We start from the raw sequence: 27,650 nt of genomic DNA on the forward strand, positions 1-27,650 counted from the left end.
CGCATAATATATACTCTCCACCCGACCCAAACTCGACCTGAATTTTTGAAATAAAATCTGAACCCGACCCAAAATAATAATAAAATATTATTTTTATTCAGTAAAAATAGTGATTTAATTAAGAAAATAATATATAGAGGTGTATTATTGTAATTATTCCTACATCTATAAGGTAAAATTATATTTTTTTCTTAGTAATGTCGAGTATTTTTATCATAATCCCGAATCCGACTCGATCCGAATATCACTTTTAAAAAAATCCGACCAACCCGACCCGTACCCAATTAAAAAAACCCGACAACCCGTCAGGTTTGACTCCTGCCCATCTTTATTTACATTGGATCCGTGAAGTGGACAAAGTAGCCCCCAGTCCATGAGAAATTACAAGAAAACCTTGATGAGCACGAGATGCACAGAACAATACATGACTGTTCACGAGCATCAATTTCGAGTTCGATAAATAAATATAATATACTCCCTTTTTAGTTTTCATAGTAATCATTTGTTTTATTTTAAAACTTAATTTTAATTATTAGTTTTGCTAAATTTTCTGAAGTAAAAAGTTTAATACAATATTTAAAAAATAATAATTTATATGTTTATGCTTTTAACGAGGTAGATGACAAAGATATTATAGGAGATACTTATTCTACATAAATAATTGATTATCACATACTATAATTATAATTAAAATAAATGTATTAAATAATTGATTATCACATACTATAATTATAATAATTCTAGATATGAATAGCTGCTGGCATCATCCGCAACGAAAATACGTGTGGATATCGAACATAAAACTGACAAAAGAATGGAAATAATCTAAAGCTTAATCTCCAAGTGGGTAGCTTAGTTGCCTGCTTATAAATAGCGATTTGCAAATATCAAAATCACTTGGGACAGAGGAGAGAAATATGGGGAAAATGGTAGTAAGCGAATCGTTGTTTTATGTCGTTGCGGCGGCGGCGCTAGTGTTGGGCAATGGGTTAGCAGTGAGCGGCGCGAGTGAGAATAGTAAGGTGAAGGTATGGCCAATGCCGGCGTCGGTGAGTTACGGCAACGCCCACCTTTACTTGGCCGGCGATTTCGGGCTCTCCTCGAACCACGACTCTCAAATACTCAAAGACGCATTCGACAGGATGCTTGCTGTCATCAAACTGGATCACGTTATCGATGCCAATTTCTCTGCTTTCGATCGTTCATCTCTTCTCCAAGGTCTGCATATCGTTGTTTCATCTCCAAACGAAGAGGTTCCTCTTTTACTCTCTCAATTTGCGTGTGTGTGTTTTTTCCCCAGAAAATGACAGAAAAAAATAAAGCTTTGAGAATGTCATATGTTCAAAAACAAAAACAAAAATCAAAGTCGTTTGGTTTAATTGGGAATGTGGAGTGTCGAAAACAAATTTTTAAACTTCATTCTAAAAATTCGGATAGAGAAGTTAAATGTTCTGAAAACGTCGTGGGAGTCATCGATTTGAATGTGGAAATTCATTTGAGATTTTGATTGCAGCTACAATACGGCACCGATGAATCCTACAAATTAATGGTTCCATCGCCGGAAAAACCGGGTTATGCCCATCTTGAGGTACACCGAGCAAATCCTATTTCTAGATAAGTTATTCATTAATTTTTCTTCTTGTCTTGAAATTTCAAAACTTTTATGGTAGGACGTGTGCTTTAATTCGAGTTTAGATTCTTAATTTATAACTCAAATTTTATTTGAAATGTTTTCAAGTCGAGTTTATGAAATTTGAGTAGAGTCGATTTGAGTTATTCGAGTTTTTATTTAAATATAATTGTAAATATTTATCATGTTATGGTACTATTTGATTCAAATTTAAACGATTTTCTATATGCATGATATGCCTATATTATGCATGAGGGACTCGACTCAAACTTGAAAATCGATCCACTAATTACTAAAATTTTCGAGTTATTCGACTTTTATTTTATAACTCAACTAGAATTTGAAATTGTTTCGAGTCTAGGTTATGCAATTACGAGTCAAGTTAAATTGAGTCGAGCTTTTTAGCATAGAGTGAGTCAAAAAATTCTATTTTTTTGAATCGACTAAAAAAATTCGATTTTTTTAGTCGAATCGTATTTTACTTACCCCTACTTCTTAGTTTGATCAAAGTACATTAAAATTATTCTTTTATTTAAATTTGAATTTTAATTAAGAAAGGTAAAGTTTTGACCATATATTTATTCATATATACCTCTCTATCTATAGTGAACTTTGACTTATGTTTTGGCAAATAAAAAGAACTGAAATAAGCGTCAACCAAACAAGGCCAAGCCATTCCAACAAAGTTGTTTCCTTCAAAACCTTTCATTATGTAAGTTGGGTGACCAATAATCTGAAAGTTTAAGCTGTCAAGAAATGCCTGCTTTTATATTTTATTTTATTTTACTTCCATGTTCCAAGTAATGTAGTTGTTGAGTTTTAGTTTGATCTTCTAAGGACTTTCATTGCTACCTCAAACAAATTTGACTTTTGTGCGATTGCTAATTCATCATTCCATATAACATTACCTAACCTTAACTTTTTTTTTTGAAAAGGTAAATTCATTAAATTCCAATAGCATCCATTAGCACAACAGGCTCAATACATTCGAACCTAACCTAAACTTATATACCAGCTTCAGGGTCTGTTTTTGGAAGATATATGCCTTCGAGTTACTTTTCTTTATTTTTTTCTTTCAAGAGTGGCAAATTGAAAAGAAAAAAAGGAATACTGATGGGTGTTATCTGTTGGAGTTGGAGCAAAATTTCCTCACATTATATTATACTAGTTTATTCCGGCTTTTAACTGCTAATCTTATAACCAATTTATGCAGGCTAAGACAGTTTATGGTGCTTTACATGGGCTTCAGGTCAGTACCAGTATAATTCTAATTTCCAAGTTGTCATTATACTATATTGTAAATTACAAAATTCTTAGAATTTGTACCTTGTTGTACAATTGTGCAGACATTCAGCCAATTATGTTATTTTAGCATTACAAGGAGGGTCCTTGAAGTTCACATGTCACCATGGACTATTATTGATCAGCCAAGGTTTTCTTATCGAGGCCTCTTAATTGGTGAGGCACTTAGCTTCTAAGACATGTAATGATGTTGGTTTCCTGTGAAAATACAATGTTTAGAGATCTATCTTTGACTTGCGTTGAAAATTAGGGACTTCATGTTGCTATTGCTTTAGCTGTTATGTATTATCAAAATGTATTGTTTTATTGCCTGTTTATGCATTCTACATTCTCAGCAACCAAAATGAAAGGGGGAAGAAAATAAAATGATGATAGAATAATATTTTTATCTCTGTTTCTGCCTTCTGTTTCAAAATAATGATAAAGACTTTTTGATATCATTGGTGCAGATACGTCTCGTCACTATTTACCGATGACAGTTATAAAGAAGGTCATTGATTCTATGTCCTATGCAAAGCTGGTAAGGAGTGCATTAATAACAATTTTCAGCTGAAGTATTCTTTTCTCCTCATTGTTCTGACCTAGTGGATTGATATGTTTAATGCAACTTAGCCCATAAGCCGTAACTCTTTCTTGCTTTCACACAGAATGTATTGCATTGGCACATTGTAGATACACAATCTTTCCCTTTCGAGATACCTTCATACCCTAAACTGTGGGATGGTGCTTATTCACCCTCAGAGCGATATTCAGCGGCCGATGCAGCTGAAGTTGTGAGGCATGTTGTTCTCCTTTTTCTCTATCACATGTATTCAATGATAATTACTATTTTGAGTACTCCAACTCTTTTTGATCTGTTTACTTTTAATCTATGCAGTTATGCCCAAAAAAGAGGAATAAGTGTATTGGCCGAAATTGATGTTCCGGGACATGCTCTTTCATGGTACAATATGCTTTCTCCATTCCTATAGTAAATTTTTATTGTTATTAGTAACATGCTTTCTTTTGCAAATAGGCAATATTTTATAGTAGATGAAGATGCTAAATTTTTTTTGCCTGCCATTAACGTTATCTGGAAATTGCAGCTACTGCTCTTTAAATTGATGATGGAAGTATCATATTGTTTTTATATGTTTAGCGACTGAATGTTGTAAAACGTAAAATTAAGCTTTATGATAATTAGTCACCTCTAGGCTTGTACTTTTAACAATGATTATCTCAACATAGGTCTATTGGGTGGAGAAGGTTTTAAAAACTTCAGAGGACAAATTGACGAAATTCTGGGTAACAGCTGAACTGCATGGTTTTGTCTTTTCTAGAAGTAAAAGGAATAGAAGGTTGTGGTGTAGCCTTAACATTGAAGGAAATTCTAAAACCAGGACATGCCACACAAATTGTGTGCAATAATTGACTATCTATGTGGTTATAAGGACCTAAATTATCATAAATAGGTCTTCCATGCTTAACATATACTAGAATTCCCATTATAGAATACACGCAACAAGCACAGATAATACTGCAAACTTGAAGTCAGGAATCAGGATGTGCGTAAAAAAATTTAAATGCAATTTATTGGCCTTGTCCTAAAATGTTTCTGAGTAGTCGTGTTCTAATTCTTTAAGAGAAATGGTTATCCTTCTCTATGGCCATTAAAGGACTGTTTGCCAGCAGAAAGACCCAAATTATCATAAATAACCAGTCTTGCATATTTAATATATACAATAATACCTGTGATCAAATGCACTCAACTGCAGATAGATATTGCAGAATTGAACTCAAGATGGATGCATGCCAAAAATTATGTACTTTTGACCTTGTCCTAAATTTTTTGACTAAACAAGCTATGAATTCTTTAGGGGGGTTGGATATCCTTCTTTATGGCCATCTAAGAACTGTCAACAGCCTCTTGATGTCAGCAATGAATTCACATTTAAAGTAATAGATGGAATTCTTTCAGGTGAGCTCCTTACTTCCACCTTGATGCCATTATCTCTATCAAGAAATGGCTGCAATTTTTTCTTTCCTTTATTTACAAAATGTAAATGGAATTCTCGTTTCAGATTTCAGCAAGATTTTTAACTTCAAATTTGTTCACTTGGGAGGTGATGAAGTTAATACTAGTAAGTTAAAACCGCACCATCTTATAATTCCTACTTGTATATTACTATAGATATATCATGCAGTAAAAATATTAGAAAGAGAATATTTTCTTGTATTTTATTCATCAACATTATGGGTATATAGACATATATAAAGGTCATATAATAAGTAAAGTAATATCCTACATTAACTATGTAATATCATACATTAAATACAATATATATCAACCCTAATTAATTAGGCTATAAATCTGTAACACTCTCCCTCAAGTTGGAGCGTAGATATTAATAATACCCATCTTGTTACATAGATAATCAAGCCAGACCGTGTTAATAGGCTTTGTGCAAATATCTCCTAGTTGTTCTCCAGTTTTCACAGTCAGTAGAAATCAAACCTTGTTAGATCTTTTTGTGAATGAAATGACAATCAACCTCAATGTGTTTCGTTCGTTCATGAAAGACTGAATTAGAAGCAATGTGAGGCGCAACTTGATTATAACACCATAGCTTTGCAGTTACTGAAACCTTAATTCCCATTTCATTGAGGGGCTGATATACCCATACGATTTCACACACAAACTTGGCCATAGCTCTATATTCACCTTCTGCACTGGATTGTGAGATCACATTATGTTTCTTTCTCTTCCATGAAATCAAATTTCCTCCAACAAACACACAATATCCGAAGTACCTTACATTTCCTTGAATGGTCATCACTTGTTCTGTTGTATGCTCCAAACTCTCGTCTTTTAGGCATTTCTTGAAGTTGTTTCTTTATCTAAAAGGTAAAATAGTTTCCAAGGCTTCTTGTCTTTATTGAAGATCTCTGATTCATCGTATCAATATCAAACTAATTGTCTCTATAACATAGTTTATGAAAGAGGGCAAGAGTCTCATATCATGTAGACCTATTCAGTATTTTCTAAACATTATTCTTTAGGAAATTTTATGTATAGTTTGAAGTTTAAATTTATATCTTATCAATCTGAGTTATTATTTGACTCAACCTCTTGATTTTCTAATTCAGCTTGTTGGACCACAACTCCTCGTATAAGCAAATGGTAAGAAGTCTTTGTGTTTTGATTTGCCACACCATTGAATGAAAATGAATGTTTATTCGATGTATTGGCTTATTCCTTGTTACAAAATTTATGGAAATGTTACTATCATTCTTTTTCAAATACCTTTCCTGCTTATTGTTATTGTGAGTAACATCCATGTCCTATTCTTAGGGAAGAGGAAGCATTAGCTTGTCACCTAGGAAAGTTTACGATGCCATTGACTGGTTGAAAGAGAAGCTTCCATGTTCCCTTGCTTTTTAGTGGCTTTTGATGTAACATGATCTTAGTTGCCTTCAGCTACTTAGAACAGATTTAGTTTTCTGCTCTTATAAAATTATCTATTTCATCAATTTCCTTTGCCATTCCTTTGATGCTCTCAGCAGTCAGCATCACTTAATACTGCCACTACTGAAAATTAGTTATTGTTCTGTTATTTCATGTAAATAGTACATGAAAGTCATGCTTCTATACTTATTTAGTTCCTTCTGATCAACATGGCATGATATTATTGTGTTCCTGAAATCTATTATATCTACCATACCACACCTCTTACCTTCTGCCTGGTTTGCAGGTTAAAAAGGCATCGTATGAATGAATCTCAAGCGTATGAGTACTTTGTCTTGAGAGCACAAAATATAGCTTTATCCCATGGATATGAAATTGTTAACTGGTATCATCCTATACAAGAGCTATTTAGTCAAACAACAATATTATACAACCTATTCACATATAGTATCACAGGGAGGAGACTTTCAATGACTTTGGCAGTAAACTGAGCCGGAAGACTGTCGTTCACAATTGGTACCTTCTACTCTCTGTCACTCAAAACCTAGAAAATTTATGCATTATAATATTCTTTAGGCATGACGTTGTTTCCTTTTGCAAAGCGAGCTTTTAGAAAATTCAAAGCAAATGCTGCATCTTTTTTTTCTCCTCTGTTACGGGGAAGTAACCTATAATTCCACACTTGAATATTAAAGTAGGCTAAGGGCTGAGAAGGTTTTAGAAGACAAAATAAACTCCTAGCATTAAAATATATTCTAATGGAATTTATCACTTCATAATTAAAATTTAGAATAACATGGTTTCTTACTGCTAAAAGACATGAAAAAGTTGAATTGAACTGTCTACCTTTCTAGTCATTAAAGTTATATTGTTTAATATTTCTTTGGCAGGCTTGGAGTTGGTGTCGCTCAACGAGTAGTTGAATCTGGATTAAGATGTATTGTAAGCAACCAGGACAGATGGTACTTGGACCACTTGGACACTCCATGGCAGGAATTCTACATAAATGAGCCACTCACAAATATTACAAACTCAAAGCAACAGAAACTAGTGATTGGAGGGGAGGTATGCATGTGGGGTGAAACTGCTGATGGTTCTGATATTGAACAAACCATCTGGCCACGTGCAGCTGCAGCTGCAGGTACTTAATATAATTATATTAACATTAGATTACATGCAAATCATGGTGTTCTTGTTAAATACAACATACTAATACCCAAAAGTACTGAAGTTGGAATTATTAGGTCAGAATCTAGAGCTCCCATGATGAAAGTAAAATCATGGAACACATTCAACCTACTATTTTTGTTTGTCCATAAACAGGTTGTGAAGTTTACTAGATTAGAGAAATAAATGGGTAATAATACTATCTAAAAACTGTGTTTCAACCTCATTGGTGGCAATATTCTGTTGATATCGAGTTTTCATCCCATTAATCACATTTTTCTTTCTCCTTCGCGCTGTTTCAATCTGAATTGCAGAGCGATTATGGACACCCTTTGACAAGCTGGCTAAGAATCCAAGAGAAGCAACTGGAAGGTTGGCAACCTTTAGGTGTTTACTGAATCAAAGAGGAATTGCTGCTGCTCCGTTAGCCGGAAGCGGCCGCGCCGCCCCCTTAGATCCAGGTTCTTGCTATACGCAATAATTTGTTAAATCACTTCTAGTGATGATTACCAGGTCATTTGAACCATTTTTATGCCTCTTACATGATAGATGCTTCTAGTAAAAGGCTAGATAATTTCATCAATAGATCAGTCTGCAAATGTTGTTCTTATATGCCCATTGAATCTTGGGTGGAGTGGAAAAGGATTTAATATATCAAGTTTTCAATTAACACCAATTCACTGGATAACCCCTACTCCATTTCCTTTAAAAGAATGTTTTAGTTGGCCTCCAAAGTTTTATTTGACAAAAAATATATTAAGATTGAATCGTGTTTAATATAATATTTTATAATAATAATAATAATAATAACAATTGAATTAAATTTAATTAATGATTTTAAAATTTTATATTTACATATAAACATACTTCAACATTTATATATATATAAACATTTTAATTTCTAATTTTTAATAAATATATGCTTCAATTATACAGTAGAAGTAAATTTGTATATAAATATAAAATTATGATCAAATTGATGTATTGTGCAAGTAATGAGGATAAAATGTGATATTATCCCAATTAAATTTATTAAAGTATTAAATTTATTGCAACGTCTTTAATTAAAATTAAGATCAGATTGATGTAATTTTTATGTAATGAGGATCAAATGTATTCATTATCTTATTTTTAACTAAATTGGTAGAATTTATAAGTAATGAGGATGCAATGAATTGTTATATAATAAATGTCATGACAATAATTTTATTAATATTACATTGTCCTAGTTAATAAAATTTATAATTTTGTAATAAAAATAGAATTGGCGTTATTATATAATAAAACCCCTAAAATTTCATTTATTGGACTAATACTTCTCAAACAGAATTTTCTTTAGAAAATACCGCCAAACTGTTCACATAGAATGACATCGTATTCTACAAAAAGTGATATTAGATCTCATATTTTATAAAAAGAGAGTTTCATGCATTTATTTGTTATCAATAAAAAGTTAGTTTATCTAAAAAGTTGATAGGTCTCGTGTTCAATAAAACGTGAGGTTTATTAACACGTTTTGTAAGACGTGATGTTATCTTACGTTTACAGTTTAGGGGTATTTTTCTAAAAAAACTATTGGGAAGTGTCAGAACCGCCTTTCGGTTGGGTCCGAAATTGGGATTTGGCTTGGATTAAATGAATTGGAGTCGCCACCGACCATTTTAAAGCGAATTTAGGTGGGTCGGACACCATCTTACCTGATCTGCGGCATACCAGAAACGTGTCGGGTTCGGGAGTCGGTTACGGTCAAGGAAGGACTAGCACCCTTGAACCGCTCTTTCGGTACCAATTAATTTACCGGTTGTCTTTGTTTGCGAAAATAAAATATTTAAATTAAAATTTAAATTACTCGATTCGAATTGCTTACATCTGATTGATTGGATTTCTAAAAAAGAGGAGAAAAATATTAGACGACAAATAATATATAAATGTTAAATGAATTAAAAAGAAAAAAATAAAAAGCATAAAATAAGAAAAATATCATAAATAAAAAAGAAAATGTAACAATACATCAAAGAAGGAAAAAACTAAGATAACGAATCAAAAGAGAAATAGAAAATAAATAGAAAATATATAAATATAAATATATAAAAAATATATTAAACAAATAAAAAATAATAACAGAATAACGAAGAGAAAAAAATAAAAATGAATAAAAATATAAAAAAGTTAACTTTGAAGAATAATAAAATATAAAAAAAAAAAAAAGAAATACTAATAATAAAAATGTAATATGAAAAAATAAAAAAAATAAATAAAGAAGACTAAATTGAAATGAGCGTGAATTCCTAGGTCAATAAAAATAAAAATAAAAATAAGAATTAATGACCAAAATATAAGCATAGCGAAATTAGAAGTCCAAATCGAAAGTACCAAAACTTATCCCAGTGACCAAATCATAAAATTTACAAATCACAAGCACCAGTGGCATAGTTTAACCGGGCGAGAAAATGCGCAGGAAGCCCCTTTACAAAACGATGTAGTTTTGAAATATATATATATATATATATATAACTAAGGCTCAGTTAAGCCTTACCACCTCCATTTATTATAATACCCGAAAATGAAGGGAAAGAGAGAGTTGGAAACTTTCTCAACTCCTTGCCGGAGAAGAAGGTCGGTCCACCGCTCGCCACCGTTCTGGCCTCCCTCCAGCGGTCGAAAAAAAGTTACCTTATCTCAAAATAAACCTCGCTCCACCCCCAACCCGAATTCACCATCCGATTCTAACAACCAATCCCCGAATAACGTAGATCTAAGGGAAAAGTTCTCGGGCTTTTACCTTTTGTAAGGAAAACTCTTCGTTTTCCGACGCCTTTCCTCCGATGACGCTCCTCGTTCGTTCTGGTGAGAAAAGGCTCCGATTTTTTGTCCTTTTTTGGTACTGTTTTGTTGTGTTGGGGTTGTGTTTCGTTTGGGTTTATGTTTGGTTATTTCTCTTGATGTTGTGTTTTAGTGGCTAATGCCTATTTGTGCTTCTCGGTGTTTCACCATGGTTTTAATGATGGCTATGTGCTGTTTTGGGTTCGATGATGTTATGTTGGTCTCTCGATATAGTATTATTGTCTTCTGTTCTCGTTGGCAGTGGTGATGGTTTCTCTCTGTGAGTATTGTTGATGTTCAGTCTCTCCCCGTTGATGGTTGTTCCGTGGTATTTGTATAGCCCCGTTGGGGGGTTGTTACCGGTTATTTCTGGGGTGATCCCGGATATTCTGGGGTCATCTCTTCGTGGCTTGCGTTCTGTGGTTGACCGGCCATCCCGAGATGGGTCAGTCCCGGGATAACCGGTCGGTCGTTTCGACGTTTGATGCATATGATTGGCATTGTGTTCTCATAAGTTCTCTCCATGCGATGCTATGCTTACTGTCTTGTGAACCCTAATTCCCATTTAGACCTCCCACCGGGCCTGCTTGTTGGGCCAGGCTTGCAGGCTCGGTTGGGCATAGACCCGAGCCTTGACATTGGACCTGAAAAGAAAAATAAAATAAAGTTAATAAAATAAAATAAAATAGAAAAGGAAATAAATAATAATAATAATAATAATAATAAAATAAAAATATTTTCAAAAACCTATATAATATATATTCTTAAAAATATTTTAAAAACTATATATTATATTTATTTTCAATTTTTTTTTTAAAACTATATAATATATATTTTTCAAAAATGTTTTAAAAACTTTATAATATATATTTTTCAAAATGTTTTAAAAACTATATAATATATATATTTTTAAAAATGTTTTTAAAACTATATATTATATTTATTTTCAAAATGTTTTAAAAACTATATAATATATAAATGTTTTCAAACATGTTTTCAAAACTATATATTATATATGTTTTTAAAAATGTTTTTAAACTATAATATATATATATATATGTGTGTGTGTGTGTGTATATATATATATATATATAAACACATAAAACAAATGGGACGAAAATGAGTTTCTACAGCTACCCCTCTTTGTCCTTTTTCGTAGAACAAAAAATAGGACAAAGACAAAAAGACTCAAATTTTCGTTCGGGTGAGTTAAAAAATTGACTCTAAAAGAATAACTCCCTGTTGAATTATATTGCGGATGACTCCTCCGTTGTAAAGTCAAGTTCATCTTGATATGAGATTGAAGCCGTAGTTCGAAATTTGAATTAGAATGCGACTTCTCGTTGCCCATCGGTCTTCTTCTCGGTTTAAAGACCTTGGTTGGAAAATTCGACTGAAAAATAATTCTTTGATTCCACCATGTGGTTGATAGACATTTGAGCTGAATGAAATCGAATCTAGAAAAGTCTTCATTGACAGATAGCTCTTCTCAACTTAAGTTATGCTGTCGGAAATTGGTTTTTTTGTCACCAAGGCACGGCTAACCCAAGTCTTCTTCTCGACTTGAAAAACCTCGATTACAGCCGGATGGTAGTGTGTTTGAGGTGCCATCGAGCTGGATGGAATCAAACTCGACAATTTATTGACAGATAGCCCTTCTTGCCTTGAGCTATGCTATAAATGATATGCCCTGGAGCTGAGCGTAGTCGAACTCAAAGGTCTTTTATTGGCAGATAACTCTTCTAGCCTTGCGTTATGCTGCAAATGATGTGCCTTGGAGCTGAGCGTAGTTGAACTCGAAGGTCTTTGGTTGGCAGATAACCCTTCTCGACTTAAGTTATACTGTAAATGATATGCCTTGGAGCTGAGCGTAGTCGAACTCGAAGGTCTTTTGGTGACAGATAACCCTTTTAGCCTTGAGTTATGCTGTAAATGATATGCCCTCGAAGCTGAGTGTAATCGAACTCGAGGGTCTTTGGCAGATAGCCCTTCTCGACTTAAGCTATGCTGTAAATGATGTGCCCTCGAAGCTAAGTATAATCAAACTCGAGGGTCTTTGGAAGATAGCCCTTCTCGACTTAAGCTATGCTGCAAATGATGTGCCTTACAGCTGAGCGTAGTCAAACTCAAAGGTCTTTGGTTACAGATAACCCTTTTAGCCTTGAGTTATACTGTAAATGATGTTCCCTCGAAGCTGAGTGTAATCGAACTCGAGGGTCTTCGGCAGATAGCCCTTCTCGACTTAAGCTATGCTGCAAATAATGTGCCTTGGAGCTAAGCGTAGTCGATCTCGAAGGTCTTTGTTGGCAGATAACCCTTCTAGCCTTGAGTTACGCTGCAAATGTTGTCTTTAAAAAAATGCCTTCCCTTCACAGGTCTAAGTCGGTCATAGTTCTTCAGGTGGTTCCTTTGAGCGAGTCTGAACCAAATGAGACGATCTTTGAATGACTCCCCTTTTACGGAAAGCCCACTAATAAATTCTGACAGCCGGATATCTTCCGTTGTGGAATTGAAATCTGGCTTGAAGACATTAACTGGAAACATGCTGCTCATTGTTGAGTTGAGCTGAACTGGATTTGATCTACATTGGTTCTCGAACCTATCTGAAATTGGTTCTGAGATCTGTAGATATGTCAAGTCGGTTAAGGTGTAGCTTCTCACTGCTGAGTTAAGCAACCACCATTGTTCTTTAAAGGCACTTGCGAATCGGGTATCCTTCATCCTGAAGTCGAAACTTGACTCTAAAAGCTGCAAAAATCTTATATGCTAAAATGATGAATGTGATGCACCTAGGTATGTCTAAGATGCATGCAACATGAATGAATTATGTTTTATCTCTTGGACTGGAGTCCCGTGTTTCGTCTGCCAATCTGGTCCCTGGAATCGATCGTGCCCCATCATTTTTTCAAGCTTGGGCTTTACAAACCCTTCATATTTGAGACTTTTCTGTTTGAAAATATTTTTCTCCTTTTTCTTGTTTTAGAAGGAAAAATGATAAAAATGATGTAAAATATTATTCACAATTAAATCAAATTGTAAATGTGAGTTCAAAGAATATCAAAGGAATCAAGAGCTCTTTTGATGCTTTCAGAGTTACAGCTCTTTGACAAATGTTCAAATGGATGAGTTGCCTTTAGGTTTGCCTCATTTTCTAAGGTTTCGGTAACCCAAAATGTCATTTTTTTGAAATATCGCAATATGCTTTGGTATTTCAATTGGGTGCAGATAAAATGACGCAACTAGCATGATCGATTATTAGACCTTTTATTTCGGTCCTCTGAAATCTTCTATTTGTTCAAGCATTGTATGCTCCTCTAACAAAGACAGTGCAAAAAATATCGGTCTAAAAATGAAATTCTTGAGTTCTCGTGTGTAATTGACTATAACAGGTATTCCTTAACTCCCTTAGTCCATCATTATCAAATATTTTTTGCTTAGATAAATTTGATTTAATTTTCCGTTATCTGGCTAGCTGAATCCATAAAGCCGGGCCGTTTAACTGATTGCTTTAGAGGGAAAACTTAATATTATAATCACTTTTATCAGGTTAACTGAAGGGTTCATCTCATCACAAAGTCTTCAGCCTGAGAATAGCAGTGGAGCAAACACCGAGTTGCCAAGTGTCTGAGCAATGTCATGGTTTGAACGCAATCTATTCATAAAGCCAGGGCTTTCGAGTTTCTTCTATAACCGATTGCCTTAGAGGAATAGCTCAGTTTTTCGGATTTAATTTCTTAAGATATTCAAGAAGAACCTGTTATACTCTAGGTGTTTTTTAAAGTCAAGGAATCTCATCTTTAGAGTTTAATTTCCAAGCAACTGACCTAAACTATATTCACCTACTCGACTATTCCATCTGTGAAGATCGTTATCATCACTGAACGTCTTAGATAAAAAACATAGTAATGTCAAATGCAAAAGGATGCTCCATGTTGTCCGCACCTTATGAAATGAAATGGTTGTATTGGTTAATTGCAAGAGCATGGTACGGTATTTGAGTGTATATTTTGGGTAAGGCCAAAGTCCTTGTTTTAAATCATGTTACTCCGCCAAAGATCTGTAACTTTGAACCATTTACAAAGTTTCTTAATTCAAATGATATTCAAAGAATTGCAAGTTTGCAAATATGATTCATTGCTTAACATCTTTAAAGTAACATAAATTTATTCAAATGTCCTTACACAAACTTGAGAGAAAAAAACAAATTCAAACAAAATGTCTCAAATGATGAAATGTTCTTCCTCACTTGGATGCCCCCAAGTTGTTGAAGTCGATCCAGTTCTGGTTACGCATCTTCTATACGACTCTCTTGAATGCGTAACAGTTCTCAATTGTGTGCCCTGGGACACTGCCGTGATATTCACAATGTGCATTCTCATCATACCACTTGGGGTATGGGGGCTTCATGGGTTCCACCGAGTATTGTGACACTACATGGGTGTCAAGAAGTTGATGGTATAGCTCTTTGTAGGTCATGGGAATAGGGTCGAAATGTTCTCTTTCCCTCATTGGTTCTCTGGAATCTTGTTTAAAAGTACCTGATGGTACTTCAGTTTGGAGATTGTAACACCTTTACTGACATGGTTGATGTTGTTAATCTATCAATCTCGCTCTCGCATAGGAGGTTTTCTATTGGCCTCCCCATCCTTAATTTTGCCTTGCTTTATGGCTGACTCGATCATTTCTCCGGCCATAACCAAGTCTGAAAAGCTTCCTGATGTGATCACAACTAGGTGCCCAAAGTATGGAGCCTTCAGGGTCTGTACGAAGAGCTTTCGGGTTTCCTTTTCATCTAACGGTGGATGAACTTGCATAGCCAAGTCCCTCTATTTTTGTGCGTATTGCCTGAAACTCTCGTTATGCTTCTTTTCCATGCTTTGTAGCATAACTCGACATGGCCTTATGTCATTGACATGCTTGTATTGTTCCAGAAATGACTTGGCCATGTCCTTCTAGGTCTTGATATTTGATCGACTTAACTGGTTGTACCACCGAATGACTGAGCCCGACAGACTCTCCTGGAAGCAGTGGATCAGGAGTTGGTCGTTTCCTCCATATCCTATCATCTTTCGGCAGAACATGGTGACGTGGGTGGATGGACAACTGTTCCCGTCAAACTTCTCGAATTCCAGGGACTTAAATTTCGGAGGAAGAACCAAGTCTGGGACTATACTAAGTTCCGTGACATCGATTTCATGATAGTCATTGTCTCCTTTGACTACCTGCATTTGGTCCTCTAATTGTTTGATTTTTCCTCCACCTTCTTCGCTTTGTCCTCTTCGTCCAAATCCGGTACATGGTAATAACCCAGATTGTTCTTAGAGTTAAATATAACAGTTTGTACCTCTACAGTATATGGGGTTTTTACTTTTGCAGTGGATAAGTCATCTTGAAGTTCGGGTATGATTCTAGGTGCGATAATCACTCGTGGGGTAGGTGACTTAGCTACCCCTTCCGATGAACCTACCCCAGGTGCACTCGCTTACTGTAGACCAGACAACTTGGCCACAATTTGATCGACCAAGGACTCTTGATTTTTCATAATTGTATTCAGAGTACTCATATTACTTTGGTTTATCTTATCTTCAAGTTTTTTCTGCAATTTGGCCATGCTCTCCTCGATTTTCTCGATTCTTGATTCCATCTTCTTCTTTTTCAGGCGAGTGTTATGCAGATGGGGTGTGTCCAATGCTTGAGGTGGTGTATCCAGTATGTGTTCCTTTTGATGAGACATGTATATGTCAGTTAATGCGAATGTACAGAAAAATAACAAAATGCAAAATATGTCTAGATACATAATGCATGCAATGTTCGAGGCATTAATCCAAAAAATGTGTATATTATTAGAAATAATCCTTATTGGGGACAAAAGTGTTTTATCTTTTAAGAGACAAATATTCTGACAGCTTCTGACATGTTGGTTGAATAACCTGTCAAATCACTCTAGCTTCTCTGGATGAACCGTGAAAATGACGAGTTATTTTCCCAAAAAAAAGTCTTAAAGGACTGCACCTCCAGCTTCCACTCTCTGTTGAGTTTGTTCCCTAACGGTAACACCATTGGAGCCCTCCATCGATAGAAACTATCCAAAGTTTACTTCTTGAATTCGTTAGCAATGGCATTCAACTTAGCTAGGGTTTCATTATCTTGTTCTCGTAGTTTTCGAAAGAAACGTCCGGGTCTGTAACCTTTTCCTCATTTTGCTCTGCAACCTTTGCCAGTCAGTTCTTCAAATATAGACTTTCATTGTGCTTGATGTAGACCCAGTTCATTCTGAGTCCTTTATAATGCAACAGAGTGATATACTCTTCAATTGTGGGTACCACGTCTCCTGGATTGAATATGACAAATAGTCGCCTTGTAGATTGTCCTCTGCATTTTCATCTCTTGTATTACAAACCCTTTGTCCATTAATGCAGATTATTCATGTTTAACAAACACGTTTTTGGTGGATCAACACCTCTTTTAAATGATGCAAGTGATGAAAATAAAATGAAAGAGAAAAAATAAAAGAGTTAGTGAGGTAAAAATAATAATGAAAAATAAAAGTCATACCCCACATGATATCTACCCGAACATGCTTAGTATTCCTACCCGGACATGATTTATATCCTGCATGCTAATTTCAAACAAATCCTAAACCGCATATTTGTCTAGTTCACATGCTTTGAACAGAAAGTAAAGCAGGAAATAAAATCAAAGCAGCCTAGGGTTTGGAATGAGGTTTTGGGGTGGGCTCTAATTCTTTGTACTCTCCCGGTTTAGGTTTTAAAAAAGGTACTTGAGTTCTCCTTGCCGGTGCCCCTTTGGGTTTGCTAGACCCTTAGTCATGTGCGAAGAATAAATTCTCACGAAGGCATCACTTTCACCCCTACTTAAAAAGGGTTCGGAGTTTGGGTATAGAGCCAGAGATAGAAACTTTTCAGAAATATGAAATCATTGAAAAAAATATCAGTGCAACTATTTATTTGAAAAATAATCAAAGGTAAATAATTCAAATCGAATAAATAAATTTAAATTTACTGTTTTCACATAAAAAAAACAACCGAGAATTAATTCTGGCGTGACTCACTTACCTGTCCGCAGTAGAGTCGCCAAGCTGTCGAAACCGCCTTTCGGTTGGGCCCGAAATTGGGCTTTGACTTGGATTAAACGAATTAGAATCGCCACTGACCATTTTAAAGCAAATTTAGGTGGGTCGGACACCATCTTACCTGATCTGCGGCATACCAGAAACGTGTCGGGTTCGGGAGTCGGTTACGGTCAAGGAAGGACTAGCACCCTTGAACCGCCCTTTCGATACCAATTAATTTGCCGGTTGTCTTTGTTTGCAAAAATTAAAAATTTAAATATAAATTTAATTTACTCGATTCGAATTGCTTACCTCTGATTGATTGGATTTCTAAAAAAGAGGAGAAAAATATTAGACGACAAATAATACATAAATGTTAAATGAATTAAAAAGAAAAAAAAATAAAAAGCATAAAATAAGAAAAATATCATAAATAAAAAAGAAAATGTAAAAATACATCAAAGAAGGAAAAACTAAGATAATGAATCAAAAGAGAAATAGAAAATAAATAGAAAATATATAAATATAAATATAAATAAAAAATATATTAAACAAATAAAAAATAATAACAGAATAACGAAGAGAAAAAAATAAAAAAAATGATAAAATGAATAAAAATATAAAAAAATTAACTTTGAAGAATAATAAAATATAACAAAATAAAAAAAGAAATACTAATAATAAAAACGTAATATGAAAAAATAAAAAAATAAAATAAAGAAGACTAAATAGAAACGAGCGCGAATTCCTAGGTCAAAAAAATAAAAATAAAAATAAAATAAAAATAAGAATTAATGTACAAAATGTAAGCATAGCGAAATTAGAAGTCCAAATCGAAAGTACCAAAACTTATCCTAGTGACCAAATCATAAAGTTTACAAATCACAAGCACCAGTGGCATAGTTTAACCAGGCGAGAAAATGCGCAGGAAGCCCCTTTACAAAACGGCGTAGTTTTGAAATGTATATATATATAAAACTAAGGCTCAGTTAAGCTTACCACCCCCATTTGTTATAATACCCGAAAATGAAGAGAGAGAGAGAGTTGGAAACTCTCTCAACTCATCGTCGGAGAAGAAGGTCGGTCCACCGCTCGCCGCCGTTCTAGTCGCCCCTTCGACGACTGAAAAAAAATTACCTTATCTCAAAATAAACCTCGCTCCACCCCCAACCCGAATCCATCATCCGATTCTCACAACCAAGCCCCGAATGACGTAGATCTAAGGGAAAGTTCTCAGGGTTTTACCTTTTGTAAGGAAAATGCTTCGTTTTCTGACGCCTTTCCTTCGATGACGCTCCTCGTTCGTTCTGGTGAGAAAAGGCTCCGTCTTTTTGTCCTTTTTTGGTATTGTTTTTTTGTGTTGGGATTGTGTTTCGTTTGGGTTTATGTTTGGTTATTGCTCTTGATGTTGTGTTTTTGTGGCTAATGGCTATTTGTGCTTCTCGGTGTTTCACCGTGGTTTTGATGATGGCTATGTGCTGTTTTGGGTTCGATGATGTTCTGTTGGTCTCTCGATATGGTATTGTTGTCTTATATTCTCATTGGCAGTGGTGATGGTTTCTCTCTGTGAGTACTATTGATGTTCAGTCTCTCTCCGTTGATGGTTTTTCCGTGGTATTTGTATAGCCCCGTTGGGGGGCTGTTGCCGGTTATTTATGGGGTGATCCCGGATATTCTGGGGTCATCTATTCGTGGCTTGTGTTCTGTGGTTGACCGGCCATCCCAGGATGGGTCAGTCCTGGGATAACTGGTCGGTCGTTTCGACGTTTGATGCGTGTGATTGGCATTGTGTTCTCGTAAGTTCTCTCCATGCGGTGTGTAGTACCCCCAACCCGTACCCGACCCGAATACAAGTCCGAGGTGTCACATTGATTTTTCAAAACCTTTACTTGAACAAAATAATGAATAATTTTAAAACTTTTACTAAATACAATTGACTAATTTACATAAATTAGTTTCATATGATTTTACAAAACCAATTCGAGTATATCGAATTCAAATCTTTATTTACATGCCAAATATATACATTTTCTGATCTGAACTTTGTAAATGAGATACTGACCTGTCTTCCTCCACATTACTCTCTATATTCTTCTCGAACCTACGTGTGAAACAATCACACGCTAAGTCGATGACTTAGTGAGGCATAAAACATATAATAAAACTCCAACTCGTAATCATGCTTGAACAATTTCTACTAACATATCATATACAATCATCACACCCACATATACCTATAATAATTCCTACTATGCACCTTTCATATTTCTATTCTCTTGTTTATATGATCAATTAAGTTCATATCATATATCTTATAGCATATACAATAATCACTGACACAAATATATCATATCATATAATTCATATCACAAAACACATATATACATCACATACATTACATTCAATGTTATCTCTTATTAGCCCATGTGCACCTGTGAGAACTGTAGATATGTGAGTCTATTGAGGTTATGCACCACTATGCTGTCACCACAGTTCATATAAATGTCCCGAAGGACCTATCCAGAGGTCACAAAGACCCGATAACTATCCAGAGGTCATAAAGAACCTCGACAACTGTCCATAGGTCCCAAAGAACCTAGGTAAACTGTCCATATGTTCCTTAGAACATAGGTATACTGTCCATATGTCTCGAAAGACATAGGTAAAACTGTCCATATGTTCCGTAGAACATAGGTAAACCCTCGACTCTTGGCATGCCAACTATACCCCTAGCTCTCATGACACATAACATGTGCATTATCTTTTATATCCTTTTACATATTCATGTAACCATATTATATATTCATATAAGCTCATGGTTTCATTCACATATACATGTAATCATGTAGTTCATGTCAATTCTCATATGAGTTCATATTCATATAAATATAGGATTCACCCTCATGTATCACATATACTTTCTCTTTTCATATAGCTCATAACATTTCTCAGGTGTTCATATGACATGTAAATCATTGTCATCTTATCATGTTATCACATAAACATATAATCTTACAATACATACAAAAACACATCAATACATATATTCACATATATCTATCATTTCATTATCCTTATTATTATTATTCTAATCCTCACCATTTATCCCTTTTACTTACCATATTGATATCGATAACACATATATTCATGCACACATATAAATCATAACAAACACATACTTATATGAATTCATGTTTTTCACTATTGGAAATAGACTTATCGCAAGTCTTATTTTCCTTTGAACCTCATATACTAAATAATGTGCACTCACCTTAGCTTTGCTTTGATTCGATTCTAATCCTTCGATTGTTCCGGAACAAGCTTACTTTTAGTATCTACATAATCACACATGGATTTATATTAGTATTATAACTAATATATTCTAATGGTTCACTCTTTAGACTAAGAGAGCAATTTCATCTTTTAATAAAGGTATGCATCGATGCACTACTGATGCATCGATGCATAAAATGCATTCGATGTTGTATTATTATTGGGATGCATCGATGCATGCCTTATGCATCGATACACTAATTGCATTCGATGTTTTTATTTTAAAAGAGTGCATTGATGCACTACCTGTGCATCGATACACCTTCAAACAATTTCTGGGTTTTAACCTTGATGCATCGGTGCACTATGAATATGCATCGATGCACTCTGCCCAGAATCCTCTTTTTGAACCCGAAAATTCATTCTTTTTGGATTAAATCCTTCATATTTCAACCCCTTTCATATTCGTAACTTACATATACATACTTAAACTCATTAATATTTATTTATCTCATCTTTAACCTTAATATACTCTCCTCTTTAGGAACTTCAAGAATCATACCCTATTTTCCACATGTTTCAAATCCAATTCTAACACTTAATACTTCTTAATTAAGCTGATGACAAGTCAAATTTAACTTCAAGTTCAACTTATCAACTCCATTTCGAAAATTCACTCAAGAACTCCAAATCTTTAATCTTCCCTAACTCATTTATCTTTTGATTTTAAGATAACTTAAGCTTTCCTTAAGCTTAAGTATCACCTAAGAATCATAACCCAACTTTTAATTCAACAAATAACCAACTAATTAAGAAACTCACCTTTGAGCTGGAGCTTCACGCACAAAGAAGAAAGGAGGAGAAGAGAATTCTGGAAACATTGTTTTTGGTTTCATACACTCCCACGTGTAAAAATATATCCCCACTATCACATTTTAATTCCCTTAAATGATCAAATGACCATTTTACCCTTTAGTTCCTTTAATAATTACTAACAACTTTTAGAAAATACTTTCAAATAAATCACTGAACTAATCCATTCTTCTACTTTAGTCACCAAATTCTAAAACTTTACAATTTGGTCACTAACCCATAGTTTGGGATGTTACAAATCTCCCCTCCTTTTAAAATTCATCCTCGAATTTTCACTGCACATCCTGAGAAGAACATATCTTCTAACATTCTCATGCTGCTTTCTGAACTTAATCTTTTGTATCATCATTAATAACTTGGTTCTTATCATTTCAATTATTCGACTACCTTTTTACTTTATATCTCCTATCATGTCACTTATCAAATAGGCAATAACATTAATTCTTATTACTCAAACTCATAAATCAATCAAATTCCTTGTCAATCTTCAATTGTCTTGCAAGAATAACCAAACTTTTATTTCATCCTTACTTGACTGACTCCAAAACTTCCTTAATACATATAAATCTTTCTTCATTTCTCTGACTACATCCACTTGACCAATAAACATAACCTTAAATCTTCATCATAACTGATTAAACATACACTTTGCATAACTAAACAATTTCTCATATCACCTGACATACCTTTCTTACTTCTAGTTAAACTTATAATCTATATCTTAACATAACCTTTATCACATCTGATTCTTTAAACTTCATCCTTTCATTTCCTTCATAAATCAAAATCTTCTTATACACCAATCATATCTTTCTTTCATGTTCACATACTCTTTTCCTATCACTTAAACTCATCTCTGATTACCAATCTTTATTATATCTTTATAACTTTACTAATCAACTTCACTTATACAGAACCTCATTCTTATCATATCTTGCTTGTATTTTCTTCCATCAAAACTTTCTTTAAAACACAAAAATATTTATCTCATTGTCTATATCATATCTATATGATCAACATACACAACCACATCCGGATTCATATCTCATTTGATTAACTTACTTTATTTTTCCTTTAAAGCTTATAACTCTAACATCCATGCCATTACAACTAATTAGTAACAACTTTTCAATCTAGGGCGTAAGTCCAGATTAAATTAATCATAAACATCATTTTAGTTGAAATCAACCCAATGTAATTCACTTATCGAACCCATACTCTCATTCATATACATTATTATGCCTTGTCTCCTTTATTACTTTTCATTTCAATGATTAAAATACATAACCATATCTCAATCCACACCATACATAATTAGCTTACCCTGAAATCATCTTCTAATCCTTTAACTTTAATACACTACTATCTTATAACTCTGTTAGTCAACATCGGTTCTTCCAATCTAAAACGTAAACCTTCATCGAACCATTCATACACATTCTTTGCAGTCGGGAATTATTTCAACAATAGTTTACTCAACTAATCAAATAAACATTCAATCTCATACACCATGTCACTTCCATTATTCAAGCTTAACATTCTAACTTCCTTTATTTATAAACTGATCATTGATGTACCCATACTTAAACTCTTCTTATCAATCCTTAGTTTTACTCAAACATTTAAATCCTCACTTCCTTCACTCTATCACTTTACTATAATCACAGTATACAATTGTATCCAGATTCGCTTCATATTTGGTTATCATAACCTACCATATCTTGAAATCTTGTAATTCCAATACATTATGTCCCATAATCTTGTTAGCAAACGCTAACTCTTTCCATCTTAAATAAAAAATAGCATCTACCTCACTTGGTACATTTAAAATACTTCTTATCCTTCACATTATTTAATCTCTAGCAAAACACTTAATCCATTCCTCCACTTTCATATCTTACTTCACATCTATCTTTAACTTCTCATTTAATTATCCATAACCAAACTCTATTACTTAAGTAAGTCTGACTTTCATACAATTTGATCTTTTAACTTGAAATACAACTGATTCTAACTAAGTCGATAACCACTTTTAAAAAAAAAACCCTTTCAACACGTATAACACTCTTTTAATCTAGGCACTATCCCTCTACATATCACTTGCAAACATCATTTTCATTCAAATTAGTTTCACAAACTTTCACTCTACTTATCAAACTATACTCTTGTCCATACACATTACAATTTCCCTCTGCCTCAAATTCATAAACTCTAACTTCATATATATATATCATACACTTGTCACTGATGCACTTATTCTGAGCCCTCCTACAAATTCTCACTGTATCATTTGATATTTTGATATTCTCATGGTGACAATTGTCCACCATACTCTAACTTGCCAAAGTAGTAACGAAACTACTCAATTTAATTTCTCCTCTTTGGAGAAATGAAAACCTTCTATTATATCATCTAACCAAAGGTCTGTAACAACAGAACCTTCCTCAAATCCATCCTTGAACTCGGGTGCTCTTAACTTTTTCAACTAATTCAATATATTCATTCTATAAGTTAAAGAAGTATAAATTGAAAATTCATCAGAATATTCTTCAACATGGTGAAGACATTCCCTAAGTTTATACATGCACTTCCTGAGGTTTTTCACTCTTCTCCCTGCCTGGCCAGGGCAGGTGAATGCTATTACCTTCAGTCTATTGTCTTGTGCTTCACTTTGGAAGCTCTCATGATCATACATCTAATATAATATAACATTTTAATTCTATTAGCAAGACAATACACTCCTTACACTATCAGATCAGAAATTATTCACTATATGTTGGCATGTATACTTTTAAAACACTTCTGACTTCAATTTAAGCCTAGAATCGGCTAAACCGTAGCTCTGATACCATTAAATGAAACACCCCCAACCCGTACCCGACCCGAATACAAGTCCGAGGTGTCACATTGATTTTTCAAAACCTTTACTTGAACAAAATAATGAATAATTTTAAAACTTTTACTAAATACAATTGACTAATTTACATAAATTAGTATCATAAGATTTTACAAAACCAATTCGAGTATATCGAATTCAAATCTTTATTTACATGCCAAATACATATATTTTTTGATCTGAACTTTGTAAAGGAGATACTGACATGTCTTGCTCCACATTGCTCTCTATATTCTTCTCGAACCTACGTGTGAAACATCACACGCTAGTCGATGACTTAGTGAGCATAAAACATATAATAAAACTCCAACTCGTAATCATGCTTGAACAATTTCTACTAACATATCACATACAATCATCACACCCATATATACATATAATAATTCTTACTATGCACCTTTCATATTTCTATTCTCTTGTTTATATGATCAATTAAGTTCATATCATATATCTTATAGCATATACAATAATCACTGACACAAATATATCATATCATATAATTCATATCACAAAACACATATATACATCACATACATTACATTCAATGTTATCTCTTATTAGCACATGTGCAGCTGTGAGAACTGTAGATATGTGAGTCTATTGAGGTTATACACCACTATGTTGTCACCACAGCTCATATAAATGTCCCGAAAGACATATCCAGAGGTCACAAAGACCCCGGTAACTATCTAGAGGTCATAAAGAACCTCAGCAATTGTCCATAGGTCCCAAAGAACCTAGGTAAACTGTCCATATGTTCCTTAGAACATAGGTATACTGTCCATATGTCTCAAAATACATAGGTAAAACTGTCCATATGTTCCGTAGAACATAGGTAAACCCTCGACTCTTGGCATGCCAACTATACCCCTAGCTCTCATGACACATAACATGGCCATTATCTTTTATATCCTTTTACATATTCATGTAACCATATTATATATTCATATAAGCTCATGGTTTCATTCACATATACATGTAATCACGTAGTTCATGTCAATTCTCATATGAGTTCATATTCATATAAATATAGGATTCACCCTCATGTATCACATATACTTTCTCTTTCATATAGCTCATAACATTTCTCAGGTGTTCATATGACATGTAAATCATTGTCATCTTATCATGTTATCACATAAACATATAATCTTACAATACATACAAAAACACATCAATACATATATTCATATATATCTATCATTTCATTATCCTTATTATTATTATTATTATTATCCTCACCATTTATCCCTTTTACTTACCATAATCATATCGATAACACATATACTCATGCACACATATAAATCATAACAAACACATACTTCTATGAATTCATGCTTTTCACTATTAGAAATAGACTTATCACAAGTCTTATTTTCCATTGAACCTCATATACTAAATAATGTGCACTCACCTTAGCTTTGTTTTGATTCGATTCTAATCCTTCGATTGTTCCGGAACAAGCTTACTTTTAGTATCTACATAATCACACATGGATTTATATCAGTATTATAACTAATATATTCTAATGTTCACTCTTTAGACTAAGAGCAATTTCATCTTTTAATGAGGTATGCATCGATGCACTACTGATGCATCGGTGCATAAAATGCATTCGATGTTGTATTATTACTGGGATGCATCGATGCATGCCTTATGCATCGATACACTAATTGCATTCGATGTTTTTATTTTAAAAGAGTGCATCGATGCACTACCTGTGCATCGATACACCTTCAAATAATTTCTGGGTTTTAACCTTGATGCATCGGTGCACTATGAATAGCATCGATGCACTCTACCCAGAATCCTCTTTTTGAACCCGAAAATTCATTCTTTTTGGATTAAATCCTTCATATTTCAACCCCTTTCATATTCCTAACTTACATATACATACTTAAACTCATTAATATTCATTTATCTCATCTTTAACCTTAATATCCTCTCCTCTTTAGGAACTTCAAGAATCATACCCTATTTTCCACATGTTTCAAATCCAATTCTAACACTTAATACTTCTTATTAAGCTGATGACAAGTCAAATGAACTTCAAGACAAGTCAAATTTAACTTCAAGTTCAACTTATCAACTCCATTCCAGAAATTCACTCAAGAACTCCAAATCTTTAATCTTCCCTAACTCATTTATCTTTTGACTTTAAGATAACTTAAGCTTTCCTTAAGCTTAAGTATCACCTAAGAATCATAACCCAACTTTTAATTCAACAAATAACCAACTAATTAAAAACTCACCTTTGAGCTGGAGCTTCACGCACAAAGAAAAGGAGGAGAAAAATTCTGGAAACATTGTTTTTGGTTTCCTACACTCCCACGTGTAAAAATATATATCCCCACTATCACATTTTTAATTCCCTTAAATGATCAAATGACCATTTTACCCTTTAGTTCCTTTAATATTACTAGCAACGTTTAGGAAATACTTTCAAATAAATCACTGAACTAATCATATTTATTTCAAAATTTTTAAAACTATATATATATATTTTTCAAAATGTTTTAAAAATATATATAATGTTTTCAAACATGTTTTCAAAACTATATATATATATGTTTTTAAAAATATTTTTAAACTATATAATATATATATATATATGTAATACACATAAAAAATTGGACGAAAATGAGTGTCTACATGAAGATATTGGTCCAATAAATGAAAATTTAGGGTTTTTTTTCAAACAAATGATTTAATAACTTTGAGAATAGGTTATCCTAAATTTATTATTATAGAAATGTACAAGTTATATCAAAGTACATGAGAATAATTTAATATAATTTTTAAAATAATTTTAAAATTTGAAATAATTTAATATATTTTTATGTTCAATTAATTTTTAATTATCCTAATTAAATAAATTTTTATATATCTACATGAGAATAAACCCCAAGTTAATTGGGAAATATGAGAGCTTTTTTTATTTTCAATTAAAATGTGGTAATATATATCAAATATGGATTTGGCCCAATGATTACAGTGAAATTAATTCCCCAATTCTCAAGTTCGATCCTTCTTAAAATAAAATTTTATTTATTCTCTTTTAATCATATGATGATATGTGGTACCGTTTAAAATTAGATTTATTGAATTAAATTTAAATTTAAATTAAATTAATAGAACATCTAAATAACAAAAGAACAAATATGTTATT

The 27,650-nt window shown here is 33.5% G+C and overlaps 1 protein-coding gene across 2 annotated transcripts; it reads left to right on the forward strand.

Annotated features, from left to right (window-relative positions):
• Nucleotides 1–899: 899 nt before the first annotated feature.
• Nucleotides 900–27,650, forward strand: LOC120185441 (beta-hexosaminidase 3-like). 2 transcript variants are annotated; one of them, XM_039189655.1, is made up of 16 exons: nt 900–1,253; nt 1,514–1,588; nt 2,844–2,879; nt 2,977–3,088; nt 3,382–3,452; nt 3,580–3,710; nt 3,810–3,875; nt 4,789–4,889; nt 4,993–5,052; nt 6,059–6,092; nt 6,664–6,762; nt 6,834–6,893; nt 7,268–7,518; nt 7,859–8,056; nt 16,613–16,618; nt 27,639–27,650. In XM_039189655.1, the coding sequence occupies exons 1-14, from the start codon at nt 918–920 to the stop codon at nt 8,023–8,025; spliced, it is 1,599 nt and encodes a 532-aa protein (XP_039045586.1). In that variant the 5' UTR covers nt 900–917; the 3' UTR covers nt 8,026–8,056; nt 16,613–16,618; nt 27,639–27,650. The 2 variants fall into 2 exon arrangements, with proteins under 2 accessions (XP_039045586.1, XP_039045585.1); XM_039189654.1 differs by lacking the exons at nt 16,613–16,618; nt 27,639–27,650 and having other exon boundaries at nt 901–1,253; nt 7,859–8,122.

This window comes from Hibiscus syriacus, unplaced genomic scaffold, assembly GCF_006381635.1.
Source record: "Hibiscus syriacus cultivar Baekdansim isolate YM2019G1 unplaced genomic scaffold, ASM638163v2 tig00113123_pilon, whole genome shotgun sequence".
NCBI lineage: Eukaryota > Viridiplantae > Streptophyta > Magnoliopsida > Malvales > Malvaceae > Hibiscus > Hibiscus syriacus.

Coding starts and splice junctions, on each gene's coding strand:
- LOC120185441 (XM_039189655.1), top strand. CDS start 918: ATGGGGAAAATGGTAGTAAGCGAATCGTTGTTTTATGTCGTTGCGGCG. Junction 1,589..2,843: donor CGGGTTATGCCCATCTTGAG/GTACACCGAGCA, acceptor CAATTTATGCAG/GCTAAGACAGTTTATGGTGC. Junction 3,089..3,381: donor TTATCGAGGCCTCTTAATTG/GTGAGGCACTTA, acceptor TCATTGGTGCAG/ATACGTCTCGTCACTATTTA.